At 59.6% G+C, this 15,053-nt stretch overlaps 1 protein-coding gene across 1 annotated transcript; it reads left to right on the top strand.

Moving 5' to 3' along the window:
• Nucleotides 1-382: 382 nt before the first annotated feature.
• FEV (FEV transcription factor, ETS family member) lies at nucleotides 383-14,553 on the top strand. Its single transcript, XM_077830353.1, has 3 exons — nucleotides 383-434; nucleotides 866-940; nucleotides 14,042-14,553. Exons 1-3 carry the CDS (start codon nucleotides 383-385, stop codon nucleotides 14,551-14,553), a joined length of 639 nt encoding a protein of 212 aa, XP_077686479.1.
• The last annotated feature ends 500 nt before the right edge of the window (nucleotides 14,554-15,053 follow it).

Here is a 15,053-nt window from a genome sequence, read left to right on the forward strand (position 1 = left end):
CGCAGCTGGCCCGCGGGCGGCTGTTTGCCCAGAGTTAAGGAGGCGGAAGACGCAGGCGGCGCCCGCGCCCGGCTCCATGGAAACGCGCCGCCCGCCCGGCGCGGGGGCCCGGGGGCGCGGCCGATGCGGGCCCGATAGGGGGGGCGGGGGCCGGAGCGGGATCGCGGCTGTAATTACAGCGCGCGCTGCAGCGGAAATTGCTGCGGCCGGGCCCCGCGCCCCTCGCAAGTTGCCTGGAAACTGCCCCCCCTCCCCCCCGCGCCCCGGGTCCCGCTGCCAGCTTCCCCCCGCCGGCGGCGCCCGGAGCGAGCGCGACAATCGCGGCGATCAGCGGGGCCGGAATAATAAACCATGCAGCCCGCGGGCCGCCCCCAGAGCTGCCATGAGCCGCGGCGCCGCCGCTCCGCCGCTGCTGCTGAACATGTACCTGCCAGGTACCGGCCCGCCGCCCGCCCCTGCGGGGAGCCGGCCCGAGGGCACGGCGAGGGGCTCCCAGGGCTCCCCGCCCGCTCCTTGCCTCGCCCCCGGCTCCCCGCGCCGGCAGCCCGGCTCCTTGGCACTTCCTCGTCTGCCGCCCCCTGCCTTCTCCCTTCCTCTCCCCGTCCCCGCCGCTCCGGCCCGGGCGGCGGGCTTTTTGTCCCTATTTAAAGCGCCCCGGGCTCGCTCGGAAATCGGATTTCCTTTTTCCTGGACGCGTTTCCTGGCTTCATAGCCCCGGCGGGGGGGATGCGGCCAGCGGCGCGCAGGGGGCTGGGGACCGGGCAGCGCTTTAAAAGCCGCCCAGCGGGCGCTGGGGAGAGGCAAAGAGACTCCGGAGCGGGTTGGGACTTGGCCCCGTGCGAACGCGTCTCTGTCTCCGCTCCAGATCCAGTCGGGGAGACTCTGTTCAAGGAGGGGAAGAGCCCGGCGTGGGGCTCGCTCAGCCCTGGCGTGCAGAAAGGTAAGGGCGGCGCCTGTCCTTCCCGCCGGGCCGCTCCGCGCGGACCGCTCCGGGAGTCAACCGCGAGCTTTTACACGGCGCTTCGCAGCGCAGCCTCCGCCTGCCGGGCCGCTGGGACGCGGCGCGTGGTTCGACTCCGGCGGAGGCTTAGGAACCTTGCCGGGGCCAGAACAGGGGTATTCGCCCCCCGCCCCGGCACTGAGGCCGGGCTGGAAATACGAGGGAGACACAAGAGCGACCCAGCCCTTTGGGGGAAGGGGGGCAGCAGGCAGGGGGATCCCCTCTCCCGCGCGCGGTGAAATTGCCCGGCTGGGATGGACGCTTTTCAACCCCCGGAATTTAGCTCCGCGGCATCCGAGCGCCGCGTTCGGGGACGGGACCCAGCGATTCGGGCTCCCCATCAGCTGGGAGACCCGGGCTTTGTTTTCGGGGGCGCGGGGCGGTGGTAATTCGTCTTTCCCCCGAAACCAACGTTTTCCTTCCGACCCAGCGCCCAGCTTCTGCCAAACCCCGACGGATTATTGGAAACAACGAAGGGAAACTTCCCCCCCTCCCTGCACCCCCAAATCCCACCGCCTCAGCTGTGGGGAGGGTAGCCCAAGGGGCTGGCCCCACTGGAATCCGAATTGGCCGCGAACTCTCTGCGCTTAACGTGGAGTCTGACCCTGGCGCGGAAACCTGCCCTCGGGGTTTCCAGAGGAGAATTTTGATTTGATCATTTGCAAATTCGATGCGGGATAAACTTTCGATGGGGGGATTTGGGGAGAGGCTGGAGGCCACATGCGCAGCAGCTTGTGCCAGGCGGGCCCGATTGACCCGTTAGCTCGAGTCCCAGTGATCGCCGCGCTGCGGTTTGTTAATAAACACAATCGCAGGAATCCGGCAGAACGAGCCGCCCAATGTAACAAACACCGCGAAATGTTCGGCTCAAGAGGTAGATTTAAAACAAAACCGAGCCCTAAGAAAACCCCCCAAACCCGCCCACCTATAAATCTGCCCCTCGGACAGACTCTCGTCTGTCTCGCTCACTTTAAAACACTGTCCCTTGTAAACGGGAGCCCTGGCCATCCATCTGCTCCGGATCCGGCCATTCACTCCCAGCTCTCGACTGTTTCCAGCCTGTGCATTCACCGGGGATTAAATTCTGGTTTGTGGGTCCTTGGATCCGAACGTCAAGCGGAACTCGAGGGGAAAAGGGGGTGTCAAATAAGAAGACGCAGAGTTCAAGAAACGAAATGATCAAATAGCAAACCTGTCCCGGTCTCTATCCCCGACACCGCGTTACCCGGCACGGATCCATTCCTGTGTGCGGGGGACGGGACAGTCTCTGCGCCGCTGAAATGGTCTCAAAACGGTTTAACCGCGTTTCCTTGGACCTATTGGCTATTTTTAATACACCGCAGCCAGCAAAGATCAATATAAACGGGGTGTGGACAGAACAACCCAAACCCGACAACCCCGGAGTAACAACCCCCCGGATGAGCCCAGCTATTCTGTCTGGGTTTGTTTCCTTCAGCCCCAGTGTCCGAACAGCGATTCGTGGCACGCAATGAAATCGGGCGCTATTGAAGCGTAGGGACCGATCAGGGTGCGGCAGTGCGGGGTTTGAGAACAGAGGCCGTAGCGCCCGGAGAGACCGTGCTGGGGCGGGGGGGTCGGGGCTGTAGCAGGCTGGATGCCAGGGGCAGCCGGCTCTCGAGTTGGGTGGGGGATTTGCCCAGGAGTCTGGGGGCTGGCACCTAACCTGGGTGTGTCGGGCACAGAGGAGACACTCTCCGCTACTGTGCCCAGCAAACGCCCCATGAAAACACCGGCCTGACCCTCACCAGCGCTTTCTGCCGGCCAGGTTCCCTGTACCCCCGTTCCCTCCCCCCGTCTACGGGCCCAGCCAGACACCCGCCGAGAATTATGAGCCCAGCTGTTCCTGTGAGGAACCCACTGGCCAGGCAGCTCCCAGCCGCCAGTCCCCGGGGCAGGTTTGAAAGGTCTCCCGGCCCCTGCACAATGATCTGGGGGAAGAGCTCAGGGACGCCCTTTCGAGGGAGCTGCAGTGGCCAGGGTGGGGCTGTCTGCATCTCGCACACCCCCCGTGCCTCGCTTTCCCCGTGACTGAGCGGGGCTGGTGTGAACGGGAGCTGCCTTGGGCGAGCGCCTTCCAGGAGGAGCGCTCGTCTGACTGCACAGCGGGGGCTGCCGCGCCCGTCTGAACGCAGCCCGGAGCCGCAGCCTCCCCCGCCCGCGGCTTTGGGGTGCGGTTCCCCGAGAACGCAGTACCCCTGCCCCCTGCATTCCCTCAGCCCGGATCTGCAGCACCAGGCGGGCAGAGCCAGAGCCTCGTTCATGCAAACCGAGCTCCGGGGAGAGCGGGAGAGGACCGAGGGCAAGCGGCGGAAGAGCCGGGTTATGGAAGGGGTGGGGGGGGCCGGCGGCTGGTGGCAGGAGTTGCAGGCTGGGAGGCGACGTGCCAGGAGCGCAGGGGCTGGAGGCGGAGGGGACCTTTCAGCCTGGCCGGCTCTGTGGGGCGGCTCAGCCCCTCATACCCGGGAGGAAGGGGTGCTCCCAGGGGTGCGCGGGCAGCCGGATTGAACCGATCTGCTAGGGAGCGAGAGGGGACGCACTGGAACTGGCTTCCGTGAGGACAGGACCAGGGGGACGTGACAGACACATACAGACTCAGGACTGGGCTAGACCGGGAAGTTCTTTTCACCCTGTCTCATGACACCACGACAACGGGCCATTCACTGAAAGGGGGCAAATTCAAAGCAGAGCCCAGGAAAGCTGTTCACACCCCCCCGCACTTAGCCCGTGGAACTCCCTGCCACAGGATATCCGTGCAGCGGAAGGCTTAGCAGGATTGTTTGTAAGGGTGATTCATAGGAGAGCAGGACTCTCCAGAGCGGTTACAGTAAATATTACAAAAAATAACCAGGGTATCCTGTGGGTGACAGGACACTGGGCTGGTGGACCCCGGGTCTGATCCACTCTGGCCATGCCTGTGCCGTGTCACCCCCTCTTCCCAATGTTACGGTTTAAGAGGAGCCAGCCCTCCAGCTGACCCTGTCATTCTAGTATCAGGCGAGCCATTCCCAGCGGAGTGCGTGGCTGCGTGCCCAGAACCATCGCACCCTGGAGCCGCCTCTCTCTAGACCTGGGGCACAGCAGGGGTTACGTTCCCAGGCAGCGCCCCCCATGCTGACCCCAGACGGGCAGACACCAGGGAGCACAGACGAGGCTCCTGGGCCTTTCGACAATCTGAATGCTCAGAGCAAGCCCCACCCATGCTCTGAAAACACGGGCTGGCATGGTTTGCTCTGCCCCAGGCCCCAAGTGCTGCCAACACGGCTGGGCAGGTTGCTCCACATCCTGCTCTGGGCAGCGCCTCACCAGGGAGCTATTGACAAACTCAGAGCAGCATCACAGGACCTGGCTTGGGCTTGACTAAGGGGTCGCTCTCTGCAAGTAGTTGGGGGGTGCAAACCCTGAGGATGGGGGGGGTTATTTAGGACACTGGGGGTTGAACTGGGAGTTATGGGATGAAATTGAGAAAGGGAAAACATCATCCGCACTCACCCTGACTCTTAGGAAACCAGTGGGGGAAAGCAGAGGACAATCCCAACCAGTCACAGAAATTCCTGCTGCTTCAAAAGGGCTGATTCTCAAAGCTGAGGAAAAAATTAGTGAAATTGACCAGTAGGAAAATTTTAGAGAGAAGAACATCTGTGAAAATTGGTAGCTCTTTAAGAAGAGTTTACACGGTGGCCAAAAAGCCATGGTTCCACAACTGCGAAAGGATAACTTTGACTTAAAGTCCATCCTGGTTCAGTGGTGAGGTGAAGGTAGCAGTTGGAAATAAAAAAAAGCCATACCTAACAAATGGGGAAAAGAGGAAATAGGTTGCAATCGATATAAATTAGAAGTAGTGAAGTGTAGAAAATTGATAAAGGAAGCTGAAGATATCAGGGAAAAAATCCATGGCTGGCAGGAAATTAAGAAGGAGTTTTTAAAGTATATTATGAACAAAAGAAATACTAGTAATGGTACAGGCTCGTTGCTAGATAGAGATGGTGAAATTGTTAATGATGCAGAAAAGGCAGAAGTGTTCAATAAATATTTATGTTCTATATTTGGAAAGAAGCAGGCTGATGTACTTGTATCACATGAGGAAGATTAAGTACTTTCCAGTCCATTAGTAACTCAGGAGGATGTTAAACAACATCTACTAGGGCTAAATAGTTTTAAATCAGAAGGACCAGATAACTTGCAGGTAGCAAGAGTCTTAAAAGAATTGGCTAAGGAGATTTATGGCCCACTCATCTTAATTTTTAATAAATTTTGGAATATAAGGGAAATACCAGAAGACAGAAAGTTGTGCCAATATTTGAAAAGGGCAAGTGGGATGACCCAGGTAACCATAGGTTAGTTAGTCTGACATCAGTACCGGGCAGAATAATGGAAAAACTCCCACAGGGTTCAGCTGATAAAGGAATAAAGGACAGGAATATAATGAATGAGGCCAACAAAGGTCTTGTCAAACAAACCTGATTTCAGACTTTGCTGAGATAGCAAGTTTGCCTCACAGAGGTAACTGCATACCTGGACCACACGCGGACTTTGGTAAGGCGCTTGCCCTATGTGATATCGCGGGAACACATGTTACATGCACCAGGAACTGGCTGATGTCCATGGGGAACCACCAGGGGATGTGGGGTCTCTAGCGAGATCAGCACCAGGCCTGACGCTGTTCAGCGTCTGCTTTGGAACACGCACTATGGAGGTCCCGAGGTGAAATTCACTGGCCTGTGCCACACAGGTGGTCAGACGAGAAGATCTAATAGCGGGTCCCTTCTGGCCTTAAACGCAGTCAGAGATCAGGGGCTCATGTGCTAGGCGCTGCACGGACAAGGAAGAGAGAGGGCAGGCAGCTCACAATCTGGCCAATTTTTGCCTCTCCAGACGCCTGAGGTTCCCTTAACAGGATTTAAATTCGTACCACAAATAACCCTTGCACACAGCTGTAGCACTGAGCATAACCCACAGCAGGTGAACCCGGCGTATTTAACCCTGCTGCCTTTTATTGTCCCTGGTGGGTACTCCACCCCCGCTCTGCCCTGAGGCCCCGGTCCCACTCTGCCCCTTCTCCCAAGGCCCCACCTTCGTTCTGCCTCCACTCTGCCCCCTCCCTGAGGCCCCTCGCTGCTCTCTGCCCTCCCCCAAGCGCCTCCTGCCAGCCACCAAACAGCTGTGGCTGGTGGGTTCTGAGGACCCCCTGTTTTGTTCTGTGGGTGCTTGAGCCTGGAACACCCACAGAGTCGGCGCCTCTGCCCTCACCCCCCCCACCCCCTCCAACAGTGCCACCCCTATTCCAATGCTTGTGAACGAGACAGGCCAGCAGGACGGGGTAGCATTAGGATGCTTGGAGTTTGGCACCTAAGCAATCTCCGCTCACCACGCCCAGCTCTGGACAAGCCCCCCGGCAAGCAGAGGGAGCTGGCTGGGAGCCGGGCCCTGGGAAGGTGTGAGGGCTCCCTCGCTTGGGATTGTTTCACGTGGGCCTGGGCAAAGCTGTACAGTGCATCCCTCCCGCCCTGGCCCCAGGAGCTGGCCTGGAGGGTCTGATAGGATGTTTTCCATCCCTAACAACCATGTGCTCCAGCCCATCCCCTGCCCCCTGCTGCAGCTGGCCCTTGGGTGTTGCTGGAGTGCCATCAGGCCGCATGCCCCCGCAGGGTGGGAGTCAGGCCCCGTGGGATCGTATTGCCCAGGGAGGTGCATTTTGGGGGGGTTGGGAGAGGGTTACCACTTCCTCTGACTGTGTCCCATGTTAGCCACCGAATGGGATGGGAGGCCGGGCCGGCCGCCTGCTCCAGCCTCATGCCAACACCTGATCCAGCAAGAACTCATGGACCAAGTTCCTCCCTGATGTAATAGCCTTGGCTTCAGTGCAGATGTCCCCAGGGGTCAATATGGCCCCATGAGTCCATGCAGCGTGGCCTGGGGCTTGCTGGTCTGCTGAGCTCTGTGCCCCGGAGGGACCCTCTGCATGGAGGCCGCCCCCTTCCTGTGAGGAGGGGGATGGGGACCAGTGACACAGAATCAGAGAAGGCACCCGGAGAGGTCATCTCGCGGCGCTGCGGCAGGACCAAGTAAACCTAGACCAGCCCTGACAGGTGGCACCTCCTCTGCACCCCAAATCCCACAGAGCCCCCTCTGCAGGGCCCAGGGATCTCTGCTGGTGGGACGGCTGCGTATTGTCCCACCAACTTCAGTAAACTGGGGGGGACCCCTCCATGCTGGGGTGTGCAGGGGTTCTGGGTGCAGCGGTGAGCAGGCTCCAATGAGGGGTCAGTGTGTGGGACTGGGGGGGATCCGTGGGGCTGGGAGGCTGAACTGCACTGGCCTTTCTGCCCCCCACCCCACTCCGGCTCCTGGCTCCTGCCCGCCACGGGAAGGGGATTCCTTCCTCAGCAATTGCCTTGGCTCGTGGCTGCTGAAGGCACGTGCCTGTGGCCAGCTGTCTGCTTTGGGTCTGCGTGGGCCAGCGCTCCGCCGTGGGGCTGAAGCATGGTGGCTAGCGGGCGGGCAGGCTGGTGGCAGGATAGGGGACAGGGAGCTGTCTCAGGGGGCTGGCGGGTTCTTTTCGGAGCTGGGTCACTCGCTCCTCAGCTGGCTCTGCTTGCTAGCCATGGAGGGTTGACTATCAGGGTGCCTGCCCAAGGAGCTGAGTGCAAAGCTCTCCAGGCAGCCGGGGGCCTCTTCCGTCGAACCCAGTGCGCCCGGCCTGCAGGTGTTGCCAGTAACGGGAGACTGACACAACCGGCTCCCGAGACGCGGAGCCATTGGCAGTTCCCTGAGGAGACGCTTTCAAACCCAGCTCCCACACCGAGACACGCGTATGCACTGGGCGGCCACCCAGCTGGGTGCCCTAGACATCGTATGCACCCCCCCCCACACGCACAAACCCTCGCACACATCCATCTCGCACACATCCGTCACACACACACGTCACATGCACACCCCCCTCGCACACATCCATCACACACACACACGTCACATGACACACACCCCCCTCGCACACATCCATCACACACACACGTCACATGCACACCCCCCTCGCACACATCCATCACACACACACGTCACATGACACACACATCCCTCGCACACATCCATCACACACACACGTCACATGCACACCCCCCTCGCACACATCCATCACACACACACGTCACATGCACACCCCCCTCGCACACATCCATCACACACACACGTCACATGACACACACCCCCCTCGCACACATCCATCACACACACACGTCACATGACACACACCCCCCTCGCACACATCCATCACACACACACACGTCACATGACACACACCCCCCTCGCACACATCCATCACACACACACACGTCACATGACACACACACCCCTCGCACACATCCATCACACACACACACGTCACATGACACACACACCCCTCGCACACATCCGTCACACACACACGTCACATGACACACACACCCCTTGCACACATCCATCACACACACACACGTCACATGCACACCCCCCTCGCACACATCCATCACACACACACACGTCACATGACACACACCCCCCTCGCACACATCCATCACACACACACGTCACATGCACACCCCCCTTGCACACATCCATCACACACACACACATCACATGACACACACAACCCTCGCACACATCCATCACACACACACACGTCACATGACACACACACCCCTCGCACACATCCATCACACACACGTCACATGACACACACACCCCTCGCACACATCCATCACACACACACGTCACATGCACACCCCCCTCGCACACATCCATCACACACACACGTCACATGCACACCCCCCTCGCACACATCCATCACACACACGTCACATGACACACACACCCCTCGCACACATCCATCACACACACGTCACATGACACACACACCCCTCGCACACATCCATCACACACACACACGTCACATGACACACACACCCCTCGCACACATCCATCACACACACACGTCACATGCACACCCCCCTCGCACACATCCATCACACACACACACGTCACATGACACACACCCCCCTCGCACACATCCATCACACACACACGTCACATGCACACCCCCCTCGCACACATCCATCACACACACACACATCACATGACACACACACCCCTCGCACACATCCATCACACACACACACGTCACATGACACACACACCCCTCGCACACATCCATCACACACACGTCACATGACACACACCCCCCTCGCACACATCCATCACACACACACGTCACATGACACACACACCCCTCGCACACATCCATCACACACACACGTCACATGCACACCCCCCTCGCACACATCCATCACACACACACACGTCACATGGCACACACCCCCCTCGCACACATCCATCACACACACACACGTCACATGACACACACACCCCTCGCACACATCCATCACACACACACACGTCACATGACACACACCCCCCTCGCACACATCCATCACACACACACGTCACATGACACACACCCCCCTCGCACACATCCATCACACACACACGTCACATGACACACACCCCCCTCGCACACATCCATCACACACACACACGTCACATGACACACACCCCCCTCGCACACATCCATCACACACACACACGTCACATGCACACCCCCCTCGCACACATCCATCACACACACACACGTCACATGACACACACCCCCCTCGCACACATCCATCACACACACACACGTCACATGACACACACCCCCCTCGCACACATCCATCACACACACACACGTCACATGACACACACCCCCCTCGCACACATCCATCACACACACACGTCACATGCACACCCCCCTCGCACACATCCATCACACACACACACGTCACATGACACACACACCCCTCGCACACATCCATCACATACACACACGTCACATGACACACACCCCCCTCGCACACATCCATCACACACACACGTCACATGACACACACACCCCTCGCACACATCCATCACACACACACGTCACATGACACACACCCCCCTCGCACACATCCATCTCACACACACAACTCATGCATGCAGACACACACACATCCATCACACACACACACGTCACATGACACACACACCCCTTGCACACATCCATCACACACACACACGTCACATGACACACACACCACTCGCACACATCCATCACACACACACACGTCACATGACACACACACCCCTCGCACACATCCATCACACACACACACGTCACATGACACACACACCCCTCGCACACATCCATCACACACACACATGTCACATGCACACCCCCCTCGCACACATCCATCACACACACACACGTCACATGACACACACACCCCTCGCACACATCCATCACACACACACGTCACATGCACACACTCCTCACACACATCCATCACACACGCACACATCTCATACACACACACCCCTCGCACACATCCATCACACACACACACGTCACATGACACACACACCCCTCGCACACATCCATCACACACACACGTCACATGCACACACTCCTCACACACATCCATCACACACGCACACATCTCATACACACACATCCATCACACACATCACATGCACACAACCATCACACACCAACACAAGTCACATGCACACAGACACATCCATCACACACACAGACACATCCATCTTTCACACACACGCAGATCATCTCACACACACATCCATAACATACACAAACACACACATCACAGGCACCCATACATACCATCACACACTACAATCACTCACATCCGTCTCTCTCACAAAACATCACGTGCATATGAACACGTCCATCACACAGACACACACACACACGTCCATCACATGCACACAGACACACACACCCATCTCTCTGTCTCTCTCTCTCTCTCACACACACACACAGACACACATGCCCAGTCCTCAGACCCTTTATCACTTTTGCTCGGTCCCAGCTCAGAGAAGATCCCCGTTGAATTCCACTGGAGTTTAGCTTCTGTCTGTCTGTTGCCGCCTGGCACTGCCTGACCCCTCCCGAGTGTTTTGGGTAGAAATAACAATCACCGTCTCTCTCTCTCGTCCTTCCCCGCCTGCAGGAGGAAAGACGTGATTAGCTTACAGGTAGTTTGGTTTCTGGGGACGTGGGGGGTGGCTGTGTGGCGGGGGGTATGCTAGTTGTCTCTGTGTGAAGAGCTGACTGAGGGGAAACTAAGTCACAGAGAGGAGATAGGCATTCACTTTGAAGCCTGGGGTCTCTTCTGTCTTGTGGCAGGGAGTTCCACCGTCTAGGCCAGAGTTTCCCAAGCAGTGGCTCGCTGAAGGCTCCAGATGGTCGCAGGCCCAGTGCAGAGGGGAAGCCCTGGGGGGAGGGGGGATGTCGGAGAGTGAACCCCCCTGCACTCACCCCAAAGTGGCAGCTGCTGTCGTCCAGGGCTGGGCCTGGCTCCTTTCAGGTTTACACCAGGTTGCAAGGCCTGGAGCGGGGAGCTGGGCCTAGCCCCGGGACAGAGCCACCGCTGCGGGGTGAGCGAGGGGCACACTTGCTCTCCAGCCCCCCAGTGCCTGCCCTTGGCGCTGGGCCAGCATTCGGGGGGTGGTGCTGGGGCAGAGGGCGTCGCCTTGGCACGGCGAGGAGGAGGATGCTGGCCTCCCCGCAGCTAGAACCCTGAGTGGGGGCCACAAAAAAGCGAAATGTGGTTGGAGGGTCTCCCAAGTAAAATGTGTGGGAGCCCCCGGGTGAGACCCCACTCCCGGGAGGCTCTGTCTCCTGCGATCTCCAGCATCCCGGGTCACTGGCCTGGTGGGGACTTGCTGTGGTAGAGGGGCGCACACAGAAACAGGGACACCCGGGTGCCCAGCGCTCGCACGCAGCACCTCGCGGGTGTGTTACACGCACAGGGGCATGGTGCACACACGGGCATGTTACAGGCACACGCACATGGGCACCCACGGGTATGTTACACTCACACACGCACACGCACGCAGAGGGATGTTACAGGGGCCGGTTTGTTGATGTATGTGGCTCTGTTTCTCCTGAGGTGTTTGACCTCCTGCCCCCCCCCCCCCCAGCACCTCTTGTTGCTGAGTTATTTGCAGGCTTTGGGGGCAGGGACTGGCTTGCACTACGTGTTCGTCCAGCACTGACCGGGGGCGCAGCGTGGCCACCGTAGAAATGTTAATAATATTTGTTGTCTGCAGTGTTGTCGCAGCCCCGTTGGCCCCGGGGTGTCGGAGAGACACAGCCGGGGAGGTGAGCTCTGCTATTGGACCCACTCCTGGTGGGGACAGAGACGAGCTTTCCAGCCGCACGCACAGGGCCCTCTCAGGGCTGGGAAAGGCTCCCCCAGCGTCCCAGCTAGACACAAAGGAAGAGAGTGTTTCGTGCTCATGTCATAAGGGCCCATTCAAGGCGGAGGGGCTGGTTAACACCTCTGCAGTCATAGGACAAACAGAGGGGCCTACGGGCTGTTGTAATAAGCCATAAATCCAGAGTCTCTGTCCAGACACGGGGTGATCGCACTGTGAAAAGTGTTCACCTGCGAGTGACAGGGTGTTTCTGTCTTTTTCCTCTCTCCACTGCTACAATGATCAGCACCCGGCACAACACACCTTTCGAGATCCATGGGTCCCGCACACGCCCCCCACAGCATGTGGTGTGTTTCAGCCAGTGCCCCCCGAACTGTGATGTGGGTGAAACAGACAGTCCCTGCGCTCTGGAATGAACTCACACAGGAAAATGATCAAAGACAAAACCACTCTGTCACCCGTGGGTGAACACAACCGTGATCACTCCATGTCTGAGCCCCGGTCTGCCCTGGTCCTCAAAGGGAACCTGTACAACACTTTGAAAAGACAGAGCAGGGGAGCTTCAGTTCGTAACTCTGCTCGGCCTGCTAGAGACCTTGGGTTTATGGCTCATTACAACAATCTGTCACCCAGTAGCCCCCCCCCCCACCTTTTTGACTGCACAGATCTTAACCAGCCACTCCCCATTGAATGGTTTCAGGGGGGCAGCCGTGTTAGTCTGTATCAGCAAAAACAACAGGGAGTCCTTGTGGCACCTTAGAGACTAACAAATTATTTGGGCATAAGCTTTCGTGGGATAAAACCCACTTCCTCAGATGCATGGAGTGGAAAATACAGTAGGAAGATATATGTACATAGTACATGAAAAGATGGGGGTTGCCTTACCAAGTCTAATGAGACAATTCAATGGGCCCTTACAACATGTGCTAAGTACGTGCACTGAGCACTCCGTTCCACCTGCATTAAGGGCTCCCTGGGGCTCGAACACCTCACATCCCCACCACAAGCTGGTCCAACAAAAGAGATCACCTCCCCTGCCGTGTCTCTCAGTAACAATATTGCTGGTTTCGCTCCACTTGGGGGCAGCCCCCTGCTGGGGATGGGCCGGACGTGTTTCTCTGGGACCTGTCCACGCAGGGCTGGCTGCTCCCCAGCCCAGGGCACTGGCCCCGCTCCCAGTTACGGGGTGCAGTGACTTGGGGCAGGCAAGGCGGGTCACCTCCCTCCCCAGGACTCCCCAGAGGGCAGCACCAGGGAGCAGCGGCTCTGGGGCTTTTCGGGCACATGGGCGATCACCGTCGAAGCCCGTGCCCGTAACTCCTGGGCTGGGCACGGCCGGGGCGTCCCCACCAACGCGCTGCTCTCGGGGCAGCTCTCCAGACGTTCGGGGGGCGGGGGGAGACATGTCCAGCGCCAGCCCCCGCCCCCAGCTGCGCTGCGGAAATGGATGATCAGTGTGGTGCCGGGGGGCTCCCGCTCAGGGCCCCATGTGTCCATAGCGCATCTACAGCGCCTGACCTAGGGGCCCAACCCTGAGAGCCTGGCTCAGGGCAATTGCCAGGGACGGACGCGAGCCCCGGGGGCTGGGGAGGGGCCGGCTGAAGAGCCAGGGCCGGGCAGAGCCCCGCGGCGGCCCACGTCCGTCTGCCCCGGGGAGATGCGGCAGGTCACGGCCTCGGCCCCCCCGCGCCGGGGGCAGTCACGCTAACCGCCTGCCGCTTGGCCCTGCAGGCAGCGGGCAGATCCAGCTGTGGCAGTTCCTCCTGGAGCTCCTGTCGGACCGCGCCAACCTGAGCTGCATCGCCTGGGAGGGCGCCAACGGGGAGTTCAAGCTGATCGACCCGGACGAGGTGGCGAGGCGCTGGGGCGAGCGCAAGAGCAAACCCAACATGAACTACGACAAGCTGAGCCGGGCCCTGCGCTATTACTACGACAAGAGCATCATGACCAAGGTGCACGGCAAGCGCTACGCCTACAAATTCGACTTCCAGGGCCTGGCCCAGGTCTGCCAGCCCCCCGCCCCCGACCACGCCCTCTACAAGCTCCAGGGCAACCTGGCGCCCCTGCCCTTCTCGGGCATCTCCAAACTCAACCTCATGGCCTCGGGGGTGACGCCCACCAGCTTCTCCTACTGGCCGGGGTCCACCCCCACCCTCTACCCCGGCCACGGCCTGCAGCCCCCCGCCCCCTTCAGCGCCATGGCTGCCTCCCACCTCAACACCATGAATAACCACTACCATTAGAGCCCGCCGGGGCGTGCCGGGGGGGGGGGGGCGGGGGGCGGTGTGCACGATGGGGGCGGGTTTGCCTTTGGGTCCCACTCCGAGGGACCCCCTCTTTGCTCCGTGGCCCTTTCGGGGGAGAGGGGGCTTTTCTGAGTAGGTGGCTGGACCCCGTAAGGGATGGGCCCTCCTGACCTCACCCTCATGCCCTCTGAGTCAGGAAAGCAATTAGGCCGAGCCAGGGCCCCGCTGGCAATGCCAGCCATGCCCGGAGGGTGAGGTTCTCACAGGGCAGCATCGGGGGTGGGGGGGTGGGGAAGGGGCAGCTTGCGGACGGGGTCACTGGGCTGCGGGTCACGGGAGGCCCCAGGCCCAGCATCTCTCTAGCCCAGCCGCTCTGTCTGCTGTGGGCTGCCTGGAGAGTCTTGCTCAAACGCCAACCCTCACCCCTCAGTGCATGAGCCAGGCCCTGGGCTCAGGAGGAAATCCCCCCTCTTGCCCACGGGGGAAGATTAGTGCCT

The sequence above is a fragment of the Eretmochelys imbricata genome, chromosome 11 (genome assembly GCF_965152235.1).
Source record: "Eretmochelys imbricata isolate rEreImb1 chromosome 11, rEreImb1.hap1, whole genome shotgun sequence".
Lineage (NCBI taxonomy): Eukaryota > Metazoa > Chordata > Testudines > Cheloniidae > Eretmochelys > Eretmochelys imbricata.